This window comes from Eretmochelys imbricata, chromosome 3 (genome assembly GCF_965152235.1).
Source record: "Eretmochelys imbricata isolate rEreImb1 chromosome 3, rEreImb1.hap1, whole genome shotgun sequence".
NCBI classification, from domain to species: Eukaryota; Metazoa; Chordata; order Testudines; family Cheloniidae; genus Eretmochelys; species Eretmochelys imbricata.
In genome coordinates this window covers 55,981,325-56,006,966 of record NC_135574.1, presented here as the reverse complement: position 1 = coordinate 56,006,966, position 25,642 = coordinate 55,981,325, and the positions used below count along the sequence as shown (strand labels likewise).

General features: G+C 40.4%; 1 protein-coding gene across 1 annotated transcript in view; it reads left to right on the top strand.

Moving 5' to 3' along the window:
* Positions 1-288: 288 nt before the first annotated feature.
* COL9A1 (collagen type IX alpha 1 chain) overlaps positions 289-25,642 on the top strand; it is a 102,535-nt gene continuing 77,181 nt past the window's right edge. Inside the window, exons 1-10 of the mRNA XM_077811607.1 lie at positions 289-302; positions 643-716; positions 2,136-2,213; positions 2,346-2,478; positions 11,689-12,085; positions 21,914-21,997; positions 22,715-22,735; positions 24,161-24,235; positions 24,743-24,778; positions 24,910-24,972. Coding sequence (XP_077667733.1) covers positions 289-302; positions 643-716; positions 2,136-2,213; positions 2,346-2,478; positions 11,689-12,085; positions 21,914-21,997; positions 22,715-22,735; positions 24,161-24,235; positions 24,743-24,778; positions 24,910-24,972 — 975 coding nt within the window. The remainder of the gene's footprint in view (positions 303-642; positions 717-2,135; positions 2,214-2,345; positions 2,479-11,688; positions 12,086-21,913; positions 21,998-22,714; positions 22,736-24,160; positions 24,236-24,742; positions 24,779-24,909; positions 24,973-25,642) is intronic.

Genomic DNA, 25,642 nt, shown 5'->3' with positions numbered 1-25,642 from the left:
TTCCTCCACTCTCATTGCTTTTTCATATCCTAGCTAGTTCCTGAGAACCGCCCTCAGACCCCATCAGGACACACAAGCTGTCCAGCCCCCACCTCCTTCCCTCTGCAGGATTAAAGCAGCCCCAGCAGACAGAGCCTCATTCCCTTCTGAAGTCCTGTATGGGGCAGAAAGAGCTGAATCTGCACTCATTCATATGCTCTTTGATGGGATTAACTACAGGAGTGCACAGGACATAAATATACATCCCAAATACTCACATGATAGAGCTGAAGAGAACCAGCAGAGAAAATGAAGAGTAACTGGTAAGAGAGCAAATGGCATTTGTAAGTCATCAGTAATTAACAGATGACAGAGAAAGTGATTAACTGGTAGCATTTAAAACTGTCTTTGCCTGCTGTCTTCCCTATTTTTTTATTTTTATGACAGTTTTATATGTAAGAAATGGAAACTGAGATAACATCATAGGCACATTTTGTTGCACTGATAAAGATAAAAAGCTTAACTCTAAAAGAGTTTGCTTGCCAAGTGTTAGCAATCCCTAAGTCATGTATTTATTTAATATGTTTGATCAAGAACTGAAGGTGGATCACATGATATATCAGGAGCTGTAAATTCATGTTTGAATTTTCTTTCTGTTCACAGGCAAGCTCCTGTTTTCTTGTACATGTATAGTTTTCTGTGGGCTCTGGTGTCAGCCAACGTCCAGCAGCAAACAAGTAAGGGTCTGTCCTTTATCTGTGTTTCATTTCACTGGTATTTTGTTTGATAATCCAGAGAGTTTTAGTCGCAGCTAAAACCCCTCAATAGCTAGACATCACTTAGACATGGAACTAAAAACGTGTGTGTGAGAGAGTGAAAGCAAGAAGGAGAATTTAGAGTGAGTGATGTCTTTCACAGCCTGGTATTTTAAATCTGCCATTTGGGTTACACTCTCCATCTTCCTGTCATTGTCTGATTGTTCTTGTTTATCTTCTTGCCATCTAAACTGACCAGAAAGTAAATACGTTTCTAAGGTGAGGATCACAATCTGGAAATGGATACTAAGGACTGGATGCAATAAAAAAATCCTTCTGCACCTCTAGTTAAAGGTTTTTCTGGTAGATGTGGCAACAAACTGGATCCACTGTATTAGCTGACCATCAAGCATAAGTGACTGGATGACAGCCCCATATCTGTTTCAGTGATATAGAATAAGCCATTTCTAAGGTGTAAAATGTCAACCTGAAGTTTTTCTTTATGTCTATGTTGTGAGAAGGAAACCCACATTTATGGTTGAGTCCTTTCAGCAGACAAGAGGCTTTCTGTGGGCTGGGAAGGTAGCTCCTTCCAACTTGCATGCACCTTTCTTCACCATCCGAACTTTAGTAACATTTTCCAGTTTGACTAGATGTTAGGCTTGGATAGAGCTCTTTCCAGCAAATGTTTATTTTGCTTTTTTACTTCTTTAAGATAGGGGACTGCTTTTTCCTCCCCCAGCCCCCAATGCTTGCAGCAATACTTTTAAATAGACAGTATTTAGAAAGTGAGACATGTATTTGGTTTCCCAAGAAAATTTCTTTTACACTCTTGTTCATGTCAATAAAGAGAGCCTGCAAGTCTTTTTGGCCCCAACCTTATGCTTCACTAGGGCTTGTTATTTGATCAAACATGGCAAGGATGTGGGTGGGAACACCTGGAATATCAAAGAAGAAGGAGTGGATGCCAACAACTTCCCTTCTCAACAGCCACTTCAGCTAGTGTGAGGATGGCTTTGAGTTAGGGAGACAGTAGATTGAACTAACTGGTATTTTTAAAAACTTTGCTTAAACCACCAAAGGTTCTGGACCAACCCTTCATATATTGCAAGATACATGGGACAGCTGCAATTCACAAACAGTGATGAGGAAGGGAGAATTACAACCCTTTTCTAATTTAAAGACTTAAACAAAAAAATGTACAAGTAAATCAACCATCAAACGATTCTGTTAAATTTGGAGACTTCAAAAAGCAGATGCTCATCAACTTTAGTGGGTCCAGTATATGGCCATTATGCTCATATTACTTTACTTAATTCATATTAATTCCCTTAGCTGGACAATTTCAGACAATTTCCATCCTGTGATGAAGAAGAATGATATGTTCGCTTTTCTTTGAAGGGTTCCCAGTCACGTTCAGCTCTAACCAAAAGACCGACCTCTGCCCACCAATCAGGACTGACGAAGATGATTTGCCAGGCAAGTAAAAACTTTTCAGGAAAAAACTGCTGTTTAGACATTGCAATCAGGTTACGTTCAGCTCCGTGATTTTTCAATGCTCACTTAAAAATAAAGAAATCATGTCTAGCTGTGCATATTTGTTTCTTGTAGGTTACGACCTGATTTCTCAGTTCCAGCTAGATAAAGCTGCCTCCCGAGGAGTCATCCAGAGAGTGGTGGGCTCCACAGCTTTACAGGTGGCTTATAAAATAGGCACAAACGTAGACTTCAGGATCCCAACCAGGTAACACATTTAGTTGTTTTACTTTAAAAGCCTGTTTTAGCATATTGTCCTCCTGAAAGTTTGACCCCCTCCCTAAATAACTAGTTCTTCAGCTGGGATTGGCAAAGCTCTTGGAATGGATACTATGTACCCAGTGGCCCCCCTCCCATTGTTTTTGGGTGATGTCACTAGACTAGCTTGACTGCAGTAACACAGCAGATGGAGACTCTGAGTCCTGATACCTTATAACCATAACAGAAATGGGAAATAAATGCCATTAAAAAGGGGGAGATTCTCAGCTTTTCAATGTGATATACGGTTCTTGTTTCTAGCCTTGGAGTAGCCTGAGATATAAATTAAAATGTTACAACTTTGAAGTCTGATCAAAAAGCTATTTTAGGTCATTCATAGAGGTGATTTATTGGAACATATGGTAACTGAGCACCTGTCTTCACTGCACCGTTAGCTCATGCTGTAACTTGAGTGTTGCCCCTAACCTGACTCCTGTCCACATACCAAAATCTCTAGCTTGATTTAGGTGGTGCTTTAAGCTCCAGTTAGTTGGCCTGTCAGTGGGTCTGGATTGAAGCGTGAGTGCAGCTGATGCTCGAGTTAGTAGCACAGTGGGAATGCAACTAGTCTGTGTTGCTAATCCAATCACTCAGTGCAGCACAAGCATACTTTTGCAGTGTGGCCACTTTAACCTGAGTGTAGATAACTCAAGCTAACACTGCAGTGAAGTCAAGCCCAAAGGCAACATGTAGTCCAAGTAAAAATTCTTAAAAACTCTCTAAAACATGTCTCTAATAAATTTTTCTGTGAAATGGGTGGTATACAGAGAACACATGAGTGTTAAGTGTGGTTTGTGGGTTTTATTGGCATGAATTTTGGTTGGCTGAATTACTCAAGAGCATTAAAGTAGTGAGAGAGCTATGCATGCCACCCTACAGAGACCGAAACTTCTTTAACGTGTCCTGCATAACTCTGGCTTTGTCACTCTGACTTATGTAGGCATCCCATATTCCTTCTAATAAATCTTTAGACTGCACCACACTAGCACTTACTCATATGTAATATTTTAATACAAGTCTTTGAAACAGCAGCCAACTCTTACAGCTTAGGTCCAGGAAGTGTGTGTTCTCCTGCACTCTCCTTTTCCTAAAAAGAAAAGGAGTACTTGTAGCACCTTAGAGACTAACCAATTTATTTGAGCATAAGCTTTCGTGAGCTACAGCTCACTTCATCGGATGCATTCAGTTTCCTGTAAGCCAGCTGGTTTTGGGTCCCACTGAAGGACCAGCAGTGGCATTGCTAGGTGATGACTGAACTCCAGGCCACCTGTTGGCTATAACGAGTTATAGCCATGTTGTTCAGTTAGATGCTGAAATAGAATTTTGTATACGGCCGTAAGTATCCTCCATAAATTTAGTGGTCTCAGTGAGCTTGTTTCTGCACTGCATTGTGCTATGTGTAGGCAGATGCAGCTGTGTAAGTTGCACTCAGCACCTCTGAGGTGACTGACTTCCATGCAAAGCATAATTGTAGTTATGCTGCTGGCTGTGTGAGCCAAAGCCCAAACTCCAAAAGGGCACAGTTAAGTCAAAAGAGAAAAGTGATTAGGATCAATCTACACTGCACTTGTTCTCCAGCTGGGAGTAAGTGGCTGGAGTAAAACACAGCAACCATGAGGCAGCTCTACAATACTATGCTCCGTATCTGCTCTTCTGCTGATGTCCATCTTTGTGCTGCCATTACTTTGCTGCCCCTTAGCATGTCAACCATGGAAACTGCAACATTTGCCTTATTTAATATGGAGGTTCACCATCACAGAACACATTTTCCTGGGTGTAGGAATCTCTAAGGACCTGTGCAGGACGCAGATGTGGGGAGGGATATCATCAGTGGATAGGGTCTGATCCTCAATATCCAGCCAATGCTTGTCAGGAGTGAGCAATGGTCATTTTGCAGGCTAACAGTAAGAACTCTATTAGAGGGGTCTTCTTCTGCACATTTATTCAGCATTTGCCTTAGGGACAGCTTGTGCCTTTTTTCACAGAGATCCTTTTAAACCTACTAATTTATATCCTAGATCCTTTTTACCATTATGGTACTTGCCAAGTTCTCTAGCTTCATATTTCAGGGATGCTGCAGGGACAAGAGAATGAACCAGGGTGCATGTGTCTGTGGTTGTTTGCAAGGTTTGATTTTGAACTCCCCCCATAACTCAAATGAGTTTCTATGAACTCTTGTTCACTTCTGGTGTAAAATCTACTGGAGAATTGGTGGTGTTACTTAGTTAGTACCAGACTTGCCCATGGAACTGCAGTTGTGATGCTCACTTTACACATGCAACCCAGACTCAAGTCCAATATGGTGAATCTTTCACTTCTCAATTCACCCCTACTATCTGGTAAAAGTACCTGATATTAGTAAGTTACAGTAAAAAAGGAACATCCCTTTATATTGTAATTGAGTGATAAGAGACCCCCCTTTTTTACATGCAGGCTTTTGAAAAAAAAATCATACTAGCAAAGTATGTATGGCATGTAAGCAGGGATGAGGTCTGGTCATTCTAATACATTGTATTAACAGACTACCATTCAGTGCCCCCAAAGTGCACCCAGAGTGGAATTATATTGAGAGTGGTGTCCCAGTGCATGCCTGGGTTCTCAGATGAAGTTTTCCCTGGGGTAGAAAACAAAGTGCTTGCAAAATTTCTAGAGCAAACAGTATAATATTTGGTTTCAGAGTAGCAGCCGTGTTAGTCTGTATTTGCAAAAAGAAAAGGAGTACTAGTGGCACCTTAGAGACTAACCAATTTATTTGAGCATAAGCTTTCGTGAGCTACAGCTCAATGCATCCGATGAAGTGAGCTGTAGCTCACGAAAGCTTATGCTCAAATAAATTGGTTAGTCTCTAAGGTGCCACTAGTACTCCTTTTCTTAGTACAATATTTATTTACAAGGGTCTGGTGAGCTCTCTTTAACAGGTGAAATGCCAACTAAATTACATTAACAAGGTGTAAGGCAACAAAAGGAGCTTTGTAAATTTCTATATAGAGATTTGTATTACCTTCAGAGGACTCTCAGAAGCTGTTTTCACTGTAACTCCCTTCAAAGACTGTCTGAGAATAACACTTGTCTGTGAAGAGGGGCTTCTTTGAAGGTCCTGCTGCTCTGGGCCAGGCCATAAATGGTCTTCTACTGCCTTTTCTTTTTATCTTGAATATCAAACCTGTATGCAACCATACCACTGATATTGATGTCACACTGTAATAGAAGGGATAAAAAGCAGTAACCTACCAACAAGGCATTAATTTATCTAAGGATATGTTATCTAAAAGGGCAATGGAGCCCACCTAAGGAAACAGAGCTTAAAAAACTAGATTTATACTGCAAATCAAAAGCAATGATAAGTTAACCTTTTGAATGGTCAGTTTCTGCCACCCTTATACAAAGTATTAGTGCCTTGCACCACAAATAGTCCCACTGAAATCAATGGGACTAGTTAAGGGGTATTCACAATGAATAAGGGTGGCAAAAACTGGTCCTAACCAATTAAAGGAATCTTTCTGGTGTGCACTAGCATTATGGGTTTACTAACTCTCATGTCCTGCTGAAACATTCTTTTAAAAGAAAGTGGTAATGTTAAAAAAGTTTGCTAAAGGTGAACTGCAAGAGAATATCTGGAAAGAAAACCACCTTTAAAAACTGTTTCTGAACTCAGATCAGTAACAAAATATCAGCCTGATCCTGCATTCCTTGCACACTCATAATTGTTAGTGGTATTTGTGGGTACATGTGGAAAGCAGGATTAGGCCCTAGATAGAGAGTTAAGAATTATAAATAGATAAAGGTTGAAATTCTGCTCTGATACACATCCCTCACAGACCCACAGTAGAGGAGGGGGTAAGTCAGGTCAGAATTTGGCCCATACTCTTAATATATCTTTGCAAGTTAGCTTTTCTTTCACTCCTCTGCCAAGTTCTAAATCCAGAATGTCTTGATTTCTCCCCACTATACATTAGGGCTATCAGAAGCATGTATAGGGGTGCAGTTTCATGCTTTAATAAGTTCTTGTGTCACCAACAGTCATAGGGGAAACATGGAACCTGGTTCTCCAGACTTTGAAGGGAGGTAAAGGAAGAATTATCTGCAGATATTTTGTTTAAAATGTTAATATATTTTTACCATAGTTTTTAATTTTGCCTTAGTCAATATGGCAGAGTCTGGGCCAAATTCTGTACTCAGTTACGCTGATGTCAATGAAGCCTGTGGAATTACTCTACATTTATACCAGTATAACTGAGATGAGAATCTGTCTGCTCATCATTCAGTAGAGTTATGCATATAAAACATGCACAAAAATTGGTAATCTCCTTCTCTAAACATTTCTTGTTTTTGGTTCTGCCAACTTTAGCAGCTGCTCTATGAGAATGCAGTTCTAAGGTTTTCTGATAGCAAGGCTGAGTTATTAAATATGAATATTTAGCTATGTTTATGTAAAGTCATTGTCTTTTCTTTTACTGTTCGTATAAATTTCTGTTCATTTTGTTTTCTCTTAAAGGAAACAGTAGATTTGATTAGACAATCAATTCCCTTCTTTCTATCCAGCTTCCAAAAGTTACAATATTTATTTATTTATTTTTTTAAAGGCAGAGGAGGGCTGTCTGAGATTCTCTCATTATTTCCCCTGATGCCAGATTCTGTCCCCACCTTCCTCAGAGACCCCATGATGTGGAAGTGTTTGCTGTAGCTGAGTGGAAAATGGGTTCTTATGGGGTGATTGAACTTGATGCAGAGAAAGAGGAAGCCAACTGATAGATTTGAATTGAGGGGTGATGTGATCACAGCAGCAGGAGAGAAAGATGATTTAGTGGCAACTTCTTGGATAGACAAATGGTAAGGATAGGTCAGATGCAAGGAGTCCAGAGAGATGAGGTTGCAGTAGTTGGAGAGAAATGTCCTGTGCATGAACTAAGGATTTAGCAGTAGGGATAGAGAGAAGGATACATTTAAGAGATATTATAGAGGAAGAAGTCCACTAAAGGCACTGAAAGAGTCCCATTGTGGGGGAGGAGGGGAGGAAACAGGGTATGAAAAGCTAAGTGATAGGGAAGACGGTGGGTTTGTCGCTACTTGTAAAGAAGGGAAGGAACAGAGATGGGTTAGGAGGAGAGACAGGAAAAAAAATCAGATTGTGACATTTTGTGTTAGAGGCGGCAACATAAAAACCAAACCAAAAGAAGTCGAACAATAAGATTAAGCAAAATCCTATTCTGCAAGGCACATACCCATGAACATCTCCATACTCAGTTCCAAATCCCACTCTACAGGTTTATCCATATATAGGTACATCCCCAGTTACATATGTACATTCTCCTCAGTGTATATAGGCATATCATAGTCTGCACAGACATACCATTCACCATATAGTACTCCTGGGAGAATTCTGCACTAAAAAATTCTGTGCACAAATATTTCAGAATTCTGCATATTTTATTTGTCAAAATAACACTATATAATCACACCAATTTCAATTATTTTGGTAATTTATTTCAAAATACCTGCCACAACTATGTCTGTAACAATACAGACAACAAAAAATTCCTTCAGGAGTAGAGAGTTAAAAAAAAACAACCTTTGACAACCCTGTTCCTATTTCTCTGCCCTCTCTGCCTCCAGAGTCTAGCCCCACCCTGCCCCAGACAATCATACCCCCACCCCACAGAGCCCAGCTGCAAGGCACCCCCTAACGCAGATAGTCACCCCTCCCCTCCTCAGAGCCTAGATGTGGGGCATCCCCAGCCCAGACAGTCACACCCACTACCCCGCAGAGCCCAGGGATCCAGAGGGAGAAACAGACTGATGCTGGGTCCTGGGCTCGAATGGCTTTTCCTACGTGCCGCCTCCTTCCTTCAGGATGTGCTGGGAACCACAGCTGCCGGGAAAACCTCCAGCTCCCCCTCCCCCGAGCAGTGCCATCTATTTGTGAGCTGGGGAGCTAGGCACTGTCAGGTCCAGCAGTGCCAGGAGCTCTACAGCACCAATTCTGCAGTGAAAAAGGAAATTCTGTGCAAAACATTACAGAACTACTAACTAGTCTCAGAGTAACAGCCGTGTTAGTCTGTATTCGCAAGAAGAAAAGCAGTACTTGTGGCACCTTAGAGACTAACCAATTTATTTGAGCATAAGCTTTCGTGAGCTACAGCTCACTTCATCGGATGCATGGTCTGTAACCTATCATTTAAATCAGCTTCTGTACCAAATGACTGGAGGATAGTTAATGTGACGCCAATTTTTAAAAAGGGCTCAAGAGGTGATCCCGACAACTATAGGCCAGTAAGCCTGACTTCAGTACTGGGCAAACTGATTGAAACTATAGTAAAGAACAAAATTGTCAGACACGTAGATGACCGTAATTTGTTGGGGAAGAGTCAACATGGGCTTTTCACCAAAGGCTCTTAAGCAAAGTAAGCTGTCATGGGATAAGAGGGAAGGTCCCTTTCATGGATTGGTAACTAGTTAAAAGATAGGAAACAAAGGGTAGAAATAAATGGTCAGTTTTCAGAATGGAGAGAGGTAAATAGTGGTGTCCCCCAGGGGTCTGTACTGGGACCAGTCCTATTCAACATATTCATAAATGATCTGGAAAAAGGGGTAAACAGTCAGGTGGCAAAATTTTCAGATGATACAAAAGTACTAATGATAGTTAAGTCCCAGGCAGTCTGCAAAGAGCTACAAAAGGATCTCTCAAAACTGAGTGACTGGGCAACAAAATGGAAGATGAACTTCAATGTTGATAAATGCAAAGTAATGCACAATGGAAAACTTAATCCCAACTATTCATATAAAATGATGGGCTCTAAATTAGCTGTTACCACTCAAGAAAGAGATCTTGGAGTCATTGTGGATAGTTCTCTGAAAACATCCACTCAGTGTGCAGTGGCAATTTAAAAAGTGAGCGGAATGTTGGGAATCATTAAGAAAGGGATAGATAATAAGAAAGAAAACATCATCTTGCCTCTATATAAATCCATGGTATGCCTATATCTTGAATCCTGTGTGCAGATGTGGTCGCCCCATCTCAAAAAATATATACTGGACTTGGAAAAGGTTCAGAAAAGGGCAACAAAAATGATAAGGGGTATGGAATGGCTTCCGTATGAGGAGAGATTAATAAGACTGGGACTTTTCAGCTTGGAAAAAAGATGACTAAGGGGGGATATGAAAGAGGTCTATAAAATCATGATTGGGGTGGAGAAAATAAATAAGGAAGTGTTATTTACTCCTTCGCATAACACAAGAACTAGGGGTCACCAAATGAAATTAATAGGCAGCAAGTTTAAAAGAAACAAAAGGAAGTATTTCTTCATACAACACACAGTCAACCTGTGGAACTCTTTGCCAGAAGATTTTGTGAAGGCCAAGACTATAACAGGGTTCAAAAAAGAACTAGATAAATTCATGGAGGATAGGTCCATCAATGAGTATTAGCCAGGATGGACAGGGTGTCCCTAGCCCCTATTTGTCAGAAACTGGGAATGAGCGACAGGGAATGGATCACTTAATGATTACCTGTTCATTCCCTCTGGGGCACCTGGCATTGGCCACTGTCGGAAGACAGGATACTGGGCTAGATGGGCCTTTGGTCTGACCAGTGTGACTGTTCTTATGTTCTTAACATGACTTCTGCATTGCACAGTGGCAGAGAGTTCCTCTAGGAGTAATATAGGTGAAGGTACAACCACTTATTTCGTACCCCTATCAGAAGTACAAGAGTTAAGGTTATGCTATGGCAAATCTCACCCCACACATTCCATCTCCCAACACACCGTCTTTTCCTGCTAGCCAGGTAGTAGCAGGCATGGGGCTCACAGGATAAGGATGCAAAGCAGTGGCAGCACTAGGTTAATATTTTAGGTAGAGTCTATACCTGGACACTCCTCAGTGACAGCCAGTCTAGTCACGTTCCTTCCTGCTGGTGCTTTGGAGCCCCCTACTGGAATGTGACTGCACAGTCTGAGGCACTTAAAGACTCTATTGTTTATAGTGCAGCTGTTAATCTGGAAGGGCTAGTTTATTATATTAACTAAACTGTGCTCTGGGATAGATAACTTATTCTAAGACTATTTTCTCATTTTTCTGCATAGGCCAGTCTAGTGGCTAAATTGCCATTAGTGAAGGGCCAGTAAGCCCTACAAAGCCAAGGCAGATTGCTTCTTTGGGTAGCCTACTTGTTCTCTGGAAATAGTTTTTGTGTATTGTCCTGATAGTGTAGCCTGGCACATCCCCATGCCTCATCAGGCTTAGTGAAACATATTTCTCTTTTTATAAGATTTTTAAATATGGACAGATAAGAAAAAACTTACCTAATCAAAAGGTTTATGAGAGTAGAATACCAGTATCTGTAGCAAGTTTAAATAGCATAATCTTTAAACACTGTTCTATCTGGTGAGATGCATTGACACAGCTTTCAAGAAAGAAGGAAACTTCAGTTATTTTAGATTGCAATACTGCAAGAAACATTAGACTGTTCTGTGTTTCAAAATTGCATACTTTAAAGGGTACATAGTAAAATAATGCAAATAATAAAAAGCAGAGGGATTCGCTATTTCATAATAGTCAATCTGTTCTCTAGTGCATGTAGCTCTGAAATTGAATACCACAGAATACAATACATTTTTAAGTGTGAGTACTTACCTTTTATATAATTTTCAAACAGATAACCTACTTCTGCTAAAGTAATTGCTAATACATAATAAATGATTATTGTTGGATAGATCAACAAAATGTGTTTGAAAAAACAATCGTGGAACTTTAGAAATGAATCAGTTCTGCATTGATTAGAAAGAGCATTATAATGTCACAACAGATTTAAAAAACAGGATTGACTGGTTGGTTTGATAGGCCATAGGTGCACAGCACTATTATAGAAGACCCTGATTTAATTCATAATATTGGCCTCTGATTGCTTGAGCCATCATGGGCAGAGAGCTTGGCATGAACATTATGTAATATAGGAAGAGCCCACACTGCTGAAGCACAGTTCCTTTTGCCAAATGAGGAGCAACATGAATGGCTCAAAAAGGGTTCCCCTCAAGTTCTCCTCAGTGGAAGGATAGTATCTGCAGTATGGTTCCTTTGAGTGATGGACTCTTATTTCTCTCAGAGATGACAGTCATGGAGGACTCCCCCCAAAAACCAATATCCTGTGCTTGATCTTATACAGGTTTTTGTACCCCAGTGGATTGCCTGATGAATATTCCTTTCTAACTACATTTCGGATGACCGGAAGCACACTTCAGAAAAGCTGGAGTATTTGGCAGGTCCAGGATTCGTCAGGAAAAGAACAAGTTGGAGTGAAGCTTAATAGTCAAACAAAGGCTCTTGAGTTTTCTTATAAAGGGCTGGATGGAAGTGTCCAGACTGCAACCTTTTCACATTTGCCTTTTTTGTTTGATTCCCAATGGCACAAGGTTATGGTCAGCATAGAAAAGAGCAATGTCACTCTTTTTATTGACTGCATTATGATAGAATCCTTACAGATAAAGCCCAGGGGCAAAATCGACGTGGATGGCTTTGCTTTGCTGGGAAAACTTACAAATAATCCTCAAATTTCAATTCCGGTAAGTTTCAAAATCTTACATTACAGAAAAAGTGCTAGAAAATCTTCTCTCTTGTAACATTTTTTCTGGTGAACGTATCTTCAAATATCTTGCGACCAACTAAGGGGTTTAAAAAAGTACAGACTAATGTAGAGTTAAAATTAAGTTTTAGCTCTTTATTCCAACAAAATTGAACCAAGTCATGTTTATAATGCAGCAAATTATCTTAAGATATTTCTGTTGTCAACCGTATTATTTTTGTGAGAAGACTCAATCAAAACCAAGGCATAAGTTTGAAAGGATGCAGTGCTTGGCACAAGACAGGCCTCGAAAACTAGCAATAAGCTGCACATTTTTAACAGAGAGGGTAATTAACCATAGGAGTAAAATTACCAAGATGAGAGGGGGATTCACCATCACATGAAATCTTTAAATCAAGTCTGGATGTCTTTCTAAAAAATAAAAAATGTCTTTCTATGGCCTGTGTTATGCAGGAAGTCAGATTAGATCATCATAATAGTCCTGTCTGGCCTTAAAAGCTATGAAAACAACATGCCCATAATATATGTCACAGATAATACCCAATTTGATGGACCATTAAACCTAAACGTTTCATTTATCTTGCACTGGTATATGTTTCTCCCTGCCTTTTTTGTGTTCTCTTTAAACTGAATAAAGAAATCAATTGTTGGGGGAGGGGAAAAGGGAGGATGGTGTGAGGTTCCAATCATTTCACTCTAATTGACTATGCTGTATACTGTATAAATACCTCAACATTCTTTGTTATTTAGGGGGTCCAAGGCACATTTCAGTGTGTTGTTGGAATATATTACTTAGAGTAGTATAATTTTTAAAAGAAATAAGTTGTGTTTCCTAGTCTCCTTTTCCAATATTTTACTATGGCTCTATTTATTGTACAGAATAGCTTCGCTTCTTATAGGTGTACTGTAAAAACATGTTATTTTAAGATAAATTCTTTATTGTTTGTTGTCACTATGATTGCTTAGGAGAGTTGTTGGTATAGCTCTGTTAGAAAATTATGCTGGCCTTTGAGCCTTTACAAGGATTTATGCCCAAGATTTCTGTTATGTTTTTCAGAGGCTAAGAGTTCATGTGGCTTTACATTGTATGCTATCATTCTTTTTTATCTAAGGGTAAACCAAATAATCCATTATAGAAACTAAACAATACAGAGTACATTATAGTTTGAAAACAGAAAAAAGACCCTCTTGAAAATAGGCCTTGCCAATTGTTTGTGATAAAAAACCCCCCACCCATTAGCCCCTTCTTGTTCAGATGCTAAATGCTCTGTCTAGATTCTCAGATGAGGTAAAACTGGTGAAGCTTCATCAACTTTAGTGGTACTACTCCTATTTATACCAACTGAGGATCTGGACCCAAAGGATCTCAAAGGTATTTAGTCATCTATCTCCTATGGATTTCCCCAGTCTCCTGGTTATAATTATAGGTCAGTTATATAAATCAGTGGCTTATCAGAGGTTAGCTCCAAACTTATTCCTGTTACTGAAAACAAGAAAGGAATAAAACTTCAATAAAACAGTGATTAAGTGATTGCTGCTACAAGGTGCTGAGCTCCCCACAGCTCCCACTGATTTTAAGGAATGGAGGATGTACCTCACTGCAGGCACTTGCATCTTGCTAGAGCTGACCCTCAAGCTGCAATCCTACTTAATTTATATGTTTAAACAGGTTAACCAGTCTGAACCAGTTAAATGGCATGTAACATCTAAAAGGCAGCCCTTATCAACATCCAGTGCACAGAGGTGGATTTGTTCCATAGCTCAGATTAGGAGAATTGCTTCAATGTAGTGTGCTACGGCCAATGGTCTTGGTATTCTAAAAGATATTGCCTACATTTTTTCTGCTTGTGTTCATACTGTGTATTTGAAGTTCAAAAGGTGGAACTCCTGCTATAAATGGTCACTTAACACAAGCAATTGATGTACTGAAGTAGCGCCTTGAAGAAGCAGAATTAGATGGAAGGAATCTAGGTAGGGAATCCTGCAGTGAAAAAGAGACATAAAGGAAGCGAAACTTTAAAGAAAAAAAGAAAAAGAAAGAAACTGTACCAGATGGGTTCAGAATGTACTTAGAGTATCCTTGGTTTATGTTAGTATAAATTTAACAAATAGCAGATAATATGCTACTTGTCAGATACAGAGCTGTGGGTAGTCAGGACTAGTGTTTAGAGCAGGAGTTGGTAACCAGGAGTAGGAGCCCCGGATCAGAGCCAAAGGTCAGATGGCAGAGCTGGAAATCAGGAATTGGAGCCTAGAGTAAGAACCAGAGTCCAAGGCCAGAACTGAAGTCAGGAATGAGGGTCAGAAACTGGTTACCTGAGAGTGAGGAAGGGCTGGGAACAAGCTGGGAACAACTCTGGGCTTTGAACAGCCACAACTTGCTGCTGTTCTTAAGAGCAGGTCTGCTAATCCCCTCTGCTAGTCAGGCAGTCTGACCAATAGGTTGATTCTACTGCAAGCCAACTGTGATTCAGCTGTGAGTCCTCTGTTGCTCACTAGGCAAGTGGAACTAGTGGTCCCAAGCTCAGCTACAAGCTCTCACAAGCCAATATGAACATAACAAATTAGTAATCTTACAGGACCCATCTGTGTTACCTGCCCTTCCTACCATGGGATCCTCTTCAGATTTTTTATATACTGTAGTTGTATACAGACCCCTCCATTTGCATTTTCTGAGAGTATGAATTTGGGAGTGTGAGCATTTCTCCCATTGCCACTGCCCTAGCAAAGATTTTCTCCAATCTCCCTGAGAAAGGGACTCAGTTAGAGAGCATCTTGCTTCCACTTTTCCTCCAGGATATTATGAATTCTCAGGCCTTAAAACTTGGCATGTCCAAAGGAAGGGGCATATGACCTGGTACTTTTATCAGTGTTTCTAACACTTGAAAGATATATTTACAGGACAATCCTATAGGCTAAACTTCACAGAAAGAACTGAAACTTAATGGAGAATAATATTTCTCTCATGTGTATGCAATTAATATAGTGTAAAAGAAATTGGAACACAGAACATACCTACAATCCTAGCTCCAATTATGCCAATGGGAGCTTTGCCATTGATTTAAGTGGGGCCAAGATTTTACTCTAATGTTGAAAAAATGCTTCTGTATGCTTAATACAGCAAATAGTTTGCTAAAGAACAGTTGAATAGTGTATAAAGTTAAACCTTCCAACATATAAATCTCCTTCTTCAGGTAAAGATACTGTTTACAAGAGTTCAGTTCACGATAAGTTCCAATTACTAAGGCTGCCATTGATTGTACTGGGAGCCCCAGGCATATATGAGCAATAATCTGGTTTTAACTTCACTCAGTGATTACTCTAGCTGAGGCACCTCGTGTCTGAATACTCTCAATTTATTTTGCTCATTTATGCTGGTAGATTTCCATTTTTCGCCTGCATATATTTTCCTCCCAAACACTTCCTTCTGACACATTCCGAGTATCCAATTGCATACTGAAACACCTCAATACAAAACACTGATTTTCTGTAAACTACATGGAAGAAGATTGTATTGCAGGATTATACAGTGTAACTCTCATGAAAATTGACCCTATGTAACCCACATTAAAAATACCACTGTTTAGGCTGGGTATTAAAGAATTAATGAAAGGACCTAGGGAGTTGATTAACTGCTCTTTTACACTGGTGTAAAATCAGTGATCTAACTGAGAGGAGCATCAATAAAGATTGAAAGGATCTCAATACAGATCTGATTAATTGTACTTTTACAGCTGTATTACCTTTTGAATCACCCACTAGATGGCAATAAAACCAATGAGGCACACACAAGTCAATTCACTGAACAGGTAGTTCAACAGATTATAGAAAATGTTTTAGATTTATTCTAAATGCAGTGGAACACATTTTCTTAAGGCGTATTAGACAGCTAAATGTTTCAGTGAAAGTTGGTTCTTGTGCTGTCGTACAGCAAATACTACCTTGGAATCTCAGGCCTCATTTAGATCCCACTTATGCTTAATCCACCTCAGTTCTTGCACAGCACAGATAAAACAATAGCATTTTTGGCTCTGTTGTTAATGTTTTGCAAACCCGTTGGCATTTTACAGGCATTTTCAGATATCTTAGGGGATGAGATCATGTACAGAAAAATAGAACTAGCCCAAATAATATATATTTGCTATTTAAATATATAATTAACCTCCCTAGCAATATTAGAAAATGGATTAATCATTTAATTCCTATAAAACACTAAATTATTGCATTTATAAGACACCAATCACTATAGTATCTAGGCATTGTAAAATAGTCTGCTTTGCGTATGGTTACAAAAGAATTCCGAAATGAATGGGTTGTAGCAGGGCATGATGAAGTAATCAACTGACCCTGGGCATGATGAAGTAATCAGCTGACATTAGGGCCCAATTAAACCATTTCCATCACATAACCATAATTCTATAATACAGGTATGTGAAATTAGCTATTCTAAATCAGCCATAGTAAAGATGAAAGTGACAAGATTTGTTCTCTGTGTGTGTGTGTGTGTGTATATGTATAAAAAACGTAGTGGTAAAAGTCACACATCATATACTGCATTTGCTATAAGTATAATATTTGATAGATGGAGTGATTCAGAAAAGAATCTTTAGCTAACCATAATTAACTCTGTGTGCAACCTTATGCAACTTACTTTTTTCTCAAGTGTACAATCCCCTGGACATTAATGGGGCTGCTTGCATGAATAATTTCTATTTACATGAGTAAGGTTTGCAGAATTGACCCCTTATTTTCAGTTTTTAAAATGCACTTGTCGCCATGTCTCTTTCATATATGACCTCTTTATCCACTGTTAAAAAACACAAATAGTGAAATGAGAAAAGCTATTTTAATAGGTTTCAGAGTAGCAGCCGTGTTAGTCTGTATTCGCAAAAAGAAAAGGAGTATTGTGGCACCTTAGAGACTAACCAATTTATCTGAGCATAAGCTTTCGTGAGCTACAGCTCACTTCATTGGATGCATTCAGTGGAAAATACAATGGGGAGATTTATATACATAGAGAACATGAAACAATGGGTGTTACCATACACACTGTAACCAGAGTGATCACTTAAGGTGAGTTATTACCAGCAGGAGAGCGGGGGGGGGGACCTTTTGTAGTGATAATCAAGGTGGGCCATTTCCAGCAGTTGACAAGAACATCTGAGGAACAGCGGGGGGTGGGGGTGGGGGGGGATAAACATGGGGAAATAGTTTTACTTTGTGTAATGACCCATCCACTCCCAGTCTCTATTCCAGCCTAAGTTAATTGTATCCAGTTTGCAAATTAATTTCAAAAGTAATTGCTGAACTGGAATTAATTTGCAAACTGGATACAATTAATTTAGGCTTGAATAGAGATTGGGAGTGGATGGGTCATTACACAAAGTAAAACTATTTCCCCATGTTTATCCCCCACCCCACGCTGTTCCTCAGACATTCTTGTCAACTGCTGGAAATGGCCCACCTTGATTATCACTACAAAAGGTCGTCGTCCCCCCACCTCCCCGCCGCTTTCCTGCTGGTAATAGCTCACCTCATGTGATCACTCTGGTTACAGTGTGTATGGTAACACCCATTGTTTCATGTTCTCTATGTATATAAATCTCCCCACTGTATTTTCCACTGAATGCATCCGATGAAGTGAGCTGTAGCTCACGAAAGCTTATGCTCAAATAAATTGGCTAGTCTCTCAGGTGCCACAAGTCCTCCTTTTCTTTTTATTTTAATAGGTTTAGTTTATATTAGTTCTGACATCTCCATGTTCTTTTCTGAGCACCTCAGTTCTGCATTTCTCCCCTAATAACTCTTTGTGCTGATGTGTATCGGAAGAAAGTATGACAAAGTATCCTCATATATGTGCAAAGCACCCTCAAAATATTTCTCTGATGCAAGGAAAACAGTGTCATCCTTCATGACCTGTTCAACAGAATATAATCCACGGATAGTTTGGTTATGTGGGAAGAGACCTATAAAGCAAGGCTGGGTTGCAGTTGCTCTCTTTTAAAAACTGTCACTCTCTTTTCTTTAATGGGCCCCAAGCCAGCTGCAGCTTTGAACAATTCACTCATAGTTAAACTTATTTTTTTTCATTTTAAAAATAGCTTTCATCTAAGCCTAGTTATACATTACAGCCAAAACAGAACATTAAGGTTGCAAAGTCAAGTATTCAAAAGTTAGGAAATGCCAGAATTAAGGGTGCCAGTGCAACCTTAATTTGCATCCCCCTCTCCCTTCGCCTTTGGGAGTCTGTATTATGATATAGTCTTGAATTACACGGTCATTTTTTCCCACAGGACCCCTCCTCATTCAGTGAATGGGTAGTTATTCAGCGTTTTTGTTTAATGGGGCATTTCTATGGTGCTGTCACCATACTATCTGAGCTCTTCACAAAAATTAATGAATACATCTTCACTACACACCTGTGAGATTAGCTGGGAACTGAGACAGAGTGATTAAGGTCAAAATTGTCAAGTGTTCACCAATTTTGGATGTACAATTTGAGATACTGAGGGCCTGATTATTTCGTGTTTAGCATTATTTAGCACTTTATATGTCAAACCATAGCTGCCATTGACTTCAGTTGGAGCTGTAACTGCTCAGCACTTCTGCACATCTGTCCCCCAAGCTGGGCATCCAGAAAATGAGGAACACACAATTAGTGGCCAAATGTGAAAATTGTGGTTTTGGTGACTTGCCCAGGATTGCATAACATCTCTGTGGCAGAGGAAGAGGTAGAATCCAGTTCTCCAGAGTAACATTCAACTGCCTTTAGTTTAAAAGACCATGTTTTCTCCTCCTAAAATCCCCTGCCTCATTCACTACACACCTTCCAATTTCTGCAATAAATAAGGCAGGGGTTCTACCGACAACAGTCTCCTTCAGTACACAACCATGAATCATTCCAAAAGCCTTTCCATCTCGTGCACTGAATGAGGCAGGGCTCCTGTGGGGAAAAAAATTGCATATGATCATGTAATTAAAGACTGTATTATCATGCATACATATAAGGACCCAACTGAAGTTTGTATATGACAACCTTTAATTCTGGCATTTACTAATTTTTCAGTGTTTGACTTTCCAGCTCTAACATTCATTTAATGTAGTTTTTTAATGTATCTTTTAAAAAAATTGTAAAACAAAACAAACAAAACCAGACAAAAGCAGAAATTCCGACACTCAGAACCGTATTGGCCCCCAACTTGGGTCATCAGCAGGGTCCTGATTTTTAGAACCATAGCACAGACTTCTATCACTTGATCTAATAGAGTAAATGGTGGCAGTGGTAGACTATCTTCTATGTGGACCATCCATTAGAGGGGGGCTGAGAAACACACTTTGCCAGCAAATTTCACAGCAGGGGACTGTAGAGACTCAGGACTCCTGAATTCAGTTCCAGGTTCTGGCGAGGAGTGTCCTCAAGTGGCTATAGTGTCTTCTGCCCCATCTACGCCAGCCTGTCTGTGTTCCCCTTTCCTTCTATTCAACCGCCAGCCCATTGATTCCTGCCCCTTCCCCCTCTGTTTTTATCCAACCATATACCCAATCCCTCAGCTCCTGCTCATCTCCTCCTCTGCTTCTGTCTAACCCCCGCTCCAAATCTTCTCAGCTCCGGTTCCACATGTTCCTATCCAACTCTCACACCACAGCTTCTGACCCTCTCCTCCCTGCACCTATACACCTGCTACACACCCCAGCTCCTGACACACTCCCCTCTGTTGCTATCAAAATTTCTGCTCAAATAGTTAGTTTGACAAAGCAATAAACAATTGAAAACAGAGTCTTATAATGGAAAATGTCAGGCAGCCCTACTAGCTACATTTATGATATCAAAGAAAGAAACTCTTTGGAATATCAAGACTGGTTAATCTTTCGATGCCTAGAGTCAAGATTTCCCTTTATCAGTTATGGGATATATTGAAACCAGCATCATAAGGTGTAAATATGAATTTTGAATGTCCTATTCTTATTATTTTGTGTTATAGCCTTACCAATGCTTAACTATAATTTACATCATGCACTATGTATATATGCAGTTGGCTTTGGTTAGAGCAAGCAGGGAGATTTCAAAATTATTGTTGGAGAAGTGAAGTAAATAAGTGACTCGCAAATAGGGAAGGAGAGGCAAATAAATAATGCAGAACCGGTGACAGAGCACCCCTGAAATGTGGAGTGTCATGAACAGCAAATAGAACAAGCTAGTTAGGAAGAAAATGGATATAGTTAAGGACCTAGGATGGAACAAGTCTGTGGAGCGTTTCGAAAACCAAGAGGGGAGATTTTAAATGAGATTCAGAGAAAAATGAGATGCCAGTGAATGTGACAGAGACTGGGGACTATGGCACAACATCCTTGAGGAAGAGAGCAGTCTAGCCACTGCATTCTGGAAACTCTGAAATCTTCGGAGTAAATATAGAGAACAATAAAGATTTGATTGCAAGAATTTCAGTAAAGGCAGAATCAAAGTAAAGAAGAATTCTAGCAATTTTGGCAAACTTGAGGACATAGATGTGGCAGTAAAGGACTTCAATCTGTGAAGCATTAATGAGGTACAGTATATGGAGTAATGTGGAAATGAGGAAGTCAACATAAGGAACCAGATAGGAATGGAGGGATCTAAGAATGAGTCAAGGGGGATGAAAGCTGGGTTCTAGCTGCATAGAAATCATGATCAAGATTGAAATGAAATGAAATGAAAGTCCTGAAGACTCATACTTCTTCCCTGAGGTTCTCAGGAAGGCTAGATCTCAACCTTTACGTATTACGAGTATATTTTACAACAGAAAAAAGCATCACGCTCCTTCCTTCCCATTCCATCTGGTCATAAAGAAGGGAAGGTTGTGACCCCCTTCACCAGTTTTGCAGCCTGAAAAAACATGGAGTAGACCATTCATTAGCTTCATGACCACAAAAATCATGTAGAATGAGATGGGAAAATGATCTAAGATCTCACAAAAAGAAATATTATGCATGTGTACTAAAATAATTTATATGGATGTACCTGTATTTAATGTACCATATGGTACATTACATACCAGAGGACATACCTCTGAAGCTATTTACTGCATCTATTCACCCAGTCATTTCCAGCTGAGGGTATGTAAAGCACACTTTCCTCATCTATGCAGACACCTAAAGGATCAGTTGTTAGTTCTTAGAGGCAAAGAAGTGGTTTTATTTCTGGGTCATTTTACAGAGCCAATGTGAAAATATTGAAGAAGATGTGAAATCTCACAAAGGTATATCAGCCTGCCCCAGAATGTTTCAAGTGTATATATGAGTCAGGTCTCTAGAATTCCTCCTACTTAGACCTGCATTCATTGTCAAACCTGTCATTCTTTATCCATGTAGCTGTCTAGTCCAAAGGAAATCATTTTATGAATGTGTATTCATTAATAAAACAACTTCCACAGCATAATATAAAGATGAAAGAACACCTGTTCTTGGACATGACCAACTGTAGACTTCCTTTTCCCTTAATTCCTACAACAGGTTTTATGCCCCTTTCTAAATATACAAACAGATGCTAGAGCAAGGGAAGAACCAAAGGTAACTAGCCGGTCTGTTCTAAAGAAGTAAGCTCCAGCACCTGATACCATTCAGTTGCTGAGCACCTGCTGTTTATGCTTAATGTTCCAGGAACTATGAGTGTTATATGTGTTATATATCCCTTAGACTGTAATCATATCTCTTGTTTTCTACTACACAACTTTTAAAACCCAGAGATGGCTGATCAGAGTGTTCATGTCATTGAAACCTGACAAGCATGAACATCTGAAATAAATTAATCTCATTTTATCCCCTTCACTAGTTTGAAATCCAGTGGATGCTGATTCATTGCGACCCTCTACGACCACAAAGAGAAAGTTGCAGTGAACTTCCAGCCAGGAGATGGGTAAGGGGCTTCCTCAGCCTTACATTCCTAGTATTCATACTATCATTGGGTCTACATCTTCAACCTTTCCCTCTGGGCCTCCGGCTGTTATCACTCTCCTTATTTTTCTTATGGTTATAGGTGTCTATATTTAGCATCTGTGTCTGGGACTTGGTGCCTTTCAAAATGGTCTCGTGGTTTTAACTCTTCTCTTGCTTTCTTGCTTTTTTCTTATCAAACTACCTAAGGCAGAGATATTTAAAATGTGTGCCTCTGTAGGGCTCTTTGCAAGCACCATGGCCTAGCTTTGCTTTTCTCTCTTGATAACTCATGCAGAAAGTTAAAAGACTGCTGCTGAGGACCATGGTCAGAGCAGCAGCAGCAGGGCAAAGGGTTAAAGGAGCTGGTGTCATTCAATCCCCTCCTTCCTAGCATTCAGATTTCCTCCAATCCCCATTACCCTCCTCTAAGACCATTAATAAACAGAAGAAACAGATGCCTGTAGCAGGGCTTACCTTTCTGCTGCTGCTAGTGAAGTCACTTGGGGGGAATTTTATGTCTTGCGGGTCCTAAAATCCATCAAGAGCAACATTGCTGGCCAGCAGAGAAGTGACCATGTCTAGCACTGCTCGGGGCAGGGGAGCCTTACCTCTAGGGGTTTTTCTACAAATTATGTGCCTTTGCCTGGCTCAAGTAAGTTGTACCTGACTTTTATTATACATTTCTTATTCATTGCAGATAAGCCAGACAGCCATGGAGGTAAGTTTTAAGGAAAGGAAACCTGCTCAGTGCAAAGAGAAAGGGTCTATACAAAGTCCCTGGGAAGCTGAGAACAATCTCCTGTCCTCTTGTCTGGGATCTGATGCCTTTCAAAATCCAACAGTCTCGTGGCTGGGTTATCTTATCCCAGCAGTGGTGGCTGTAACTTTATTTTTTTTAAAAACTGAAATCACATTAGCATTTCTAACGTGGAAAAAATAAGTTAAGCAAAGAGATGTAGATGCAATGGTTGCAATTGCTTTGAACAGAACCTTTCTATGCAATGTGCCAATGAGCAGTGGTAGGACAGGGTTTAAACTGCAAGTAAGAATATCATCAATTTAATAAGAACTTGAGAGGTTGCTCTAAGAAAGAAACATTTCTAAAGTGCCAGTAACATTTGAAAAAGAGCAGGAAGGACATGGGCTATAGCTAGGACTGCCTGAATGGGATTGGAGATTTCAGATTCTGGCAGCTCTTGCCAGACTGAGAGCATCACCTCCTCCTGTCGGGTCTTGAGGTTTCATTCACAAAGCCTCCATTGTGAGGTTTGCTTTGCCTGGCTGTTGGAGTTTAGTAATAAAGAAAACAGTCCAGTATATTATAGAACTCAAGGGTTACAAACATTCTTTCAAAGAACGTGTTTCTTTGGGTTCAAACATATTCAGTGCCTGCTAACACCTCTCTCAGGAGCCCAGCCTGTGGAGAAGGCTAATTATAACCAGGATTGTAGATTTTAATGTACTTGTGAGGACAGGTAACTGGAATTTTTTTATAAGGAAAAAAAATGTTATTGCAGTGAATACTTTAGTGAGAGCAGAGAAGGGCTGTATTATTAAACTTTCCTTCGTAACACAAACTCTTAAGAAGAGTCTCTTCTGTTTAGGCTGAATGAGCTTGTTAGAATAGGTGTGGAGAATTTCAAAGCGTTATTCACAAAGAACATGATTTTTCCTTCACTGTTTTTATATTGATTTTTCAAGGGCCAGGCTAGTGAATTTCTGATGTAAATATTACCCCCAAAACTTTTGCTCCACAAAGCCCAGATTGTACTGTACAGTTACACAGTGACATATACACTAGCATGCCTGTTCTTGTGCAGTGGGTGAATGACAATAGACGAGGACAGGGGGAGTTTTTGAGAATTTGTAATCCTGGTTCAGATTGCAATGGACATTTTGGCAGTCGCTAAACAAGGGGGAATGCAGTTCAGTGGGTCAAAATGACAGTTACTTTAATCAGGTGCACAAGACCAACTGTATGGTCAGCTAAGGGCCCTGGTGACTGAGGAGCCCACTTAGAAGCGTTTAGAAATTCTTTCCCTATGGGCTGGTCTCCCTGTTCCTGCACCCCTACCCAGAAGTTGCTGCAGGTTTTCTGGGATCTGCTCACTATCTAATTGCTCTTTGTTTTATTCCTTGTCAGAGAGGCCCCCCAGGTCCACAAGGCCCCCCAGGGCCACCAGGGACACCAGGAGTTCCTGGCATTGATGGCATAGATGTAAGTGTCTCCCATACATGAGTCACCATAGCTGGCAGCTAGGAATGCCTCCTGCACACACCTGAACTATTCTTAATACATTAGTAGTTAGTCCTTGGGATCCTTTGAATTTGGCAGCACTCTCTAGTGTCCTTAATAATCTGCATAGGAATTATTGTTCAGCATCGGCTGAAACAGTAATGGGTGTGTGGGGTAGTGGCGGTGGGGCAAGGCAGTCTGGTAGTCTGTAAAAAGGATTATATGGGATTATTTATTACAGTATGTGATAGGAATCATATGCAATTATTCTTGATAATCTGTAAAGAACTATACAGGATTATTCTTGATAGCATACAGTAGGTATATAGAATTATTCCACATAATAGGAACTATATGGGATTACACAATAGAAATGAATTAGGGATCATTCCTGATCATCTGTTTAACATTTTGCACATGGGTTCATTAGTGTCACCTCGGGACTCTAAAGGCTGCTGACTGAACCGTTTCTCTTTTACATCCCGTTAGGGAGACAGAGGTCCCAATGGCCCCCCAGGCCCTCCGGTAAGTAATTTACATTGCTTTGCATTCGATCTTGCAACAGGATCAATCCAGATCTTTGTATCAGAGTGTCTCAGCTGTGCTTGCTTCTCACTCTAAAATATGTTATTTCTTTGTTCATTTGAATCCTGAAGGGTCCGGATGGCGAGCCAGGCAAACCAGGTGCCTCCGGGACGCCAGGAGAGCCAGGAGCTGATGTGAGTAGACATTGTCTTCTTTTTTGGAAAAATAATCAGTTTTAAGCTATTTCTGGAGGGAGGCGACCTCCTTCTAAGGTCCCTGGTTTAATCACAACCCAGATGGCCAGCCGTGTGTGAGTGAAGGATCTGGCTGCCGTTTGAAAGGCTCTCTCTTACACACAGGGCTGGGCTGGGAGGTGGTTAGAGAGACTGGGCACAGGGTCTGGAGGACTGAGGTCCCTGGGGAGGGCTGAGGATTCCAGCGTTTCCTTGGGTGATAACAGAGCAAGGATTGTTTGGAGTTACAGAGAAACAGCTCTCTCCCTCTTTGCCCTGAGGACGGGGAAGAGCTGTGGCAAGAGGGGAGAGGCAGTCAAAGGGGAGGGATGCGATTGGGAGGGAGGGACCTGGCGAAAGCCCCATGAAGGTGCCCATACTGTTCATCTATGTACAGCCTGCACAGACCCAGCTGCCACAAGGGAAAGGAAGGAGGAGTCGAGCTACTGCACGTGCTGGGTGCAAGGCGGCTGAGGCAGGGAAGGGTGCCCTCTCCCATCCTAAATCCTGTTGTAAACCAGAGCGTGTATGCTGCCTGCCACGTGGAGTCCAGGCTTCAGGAATTAATGGGAGCCAGGGGCATTTGTGGGCAAATGAAAGTAAAGCGAGATGAATGGAGTCTCAGCATCAG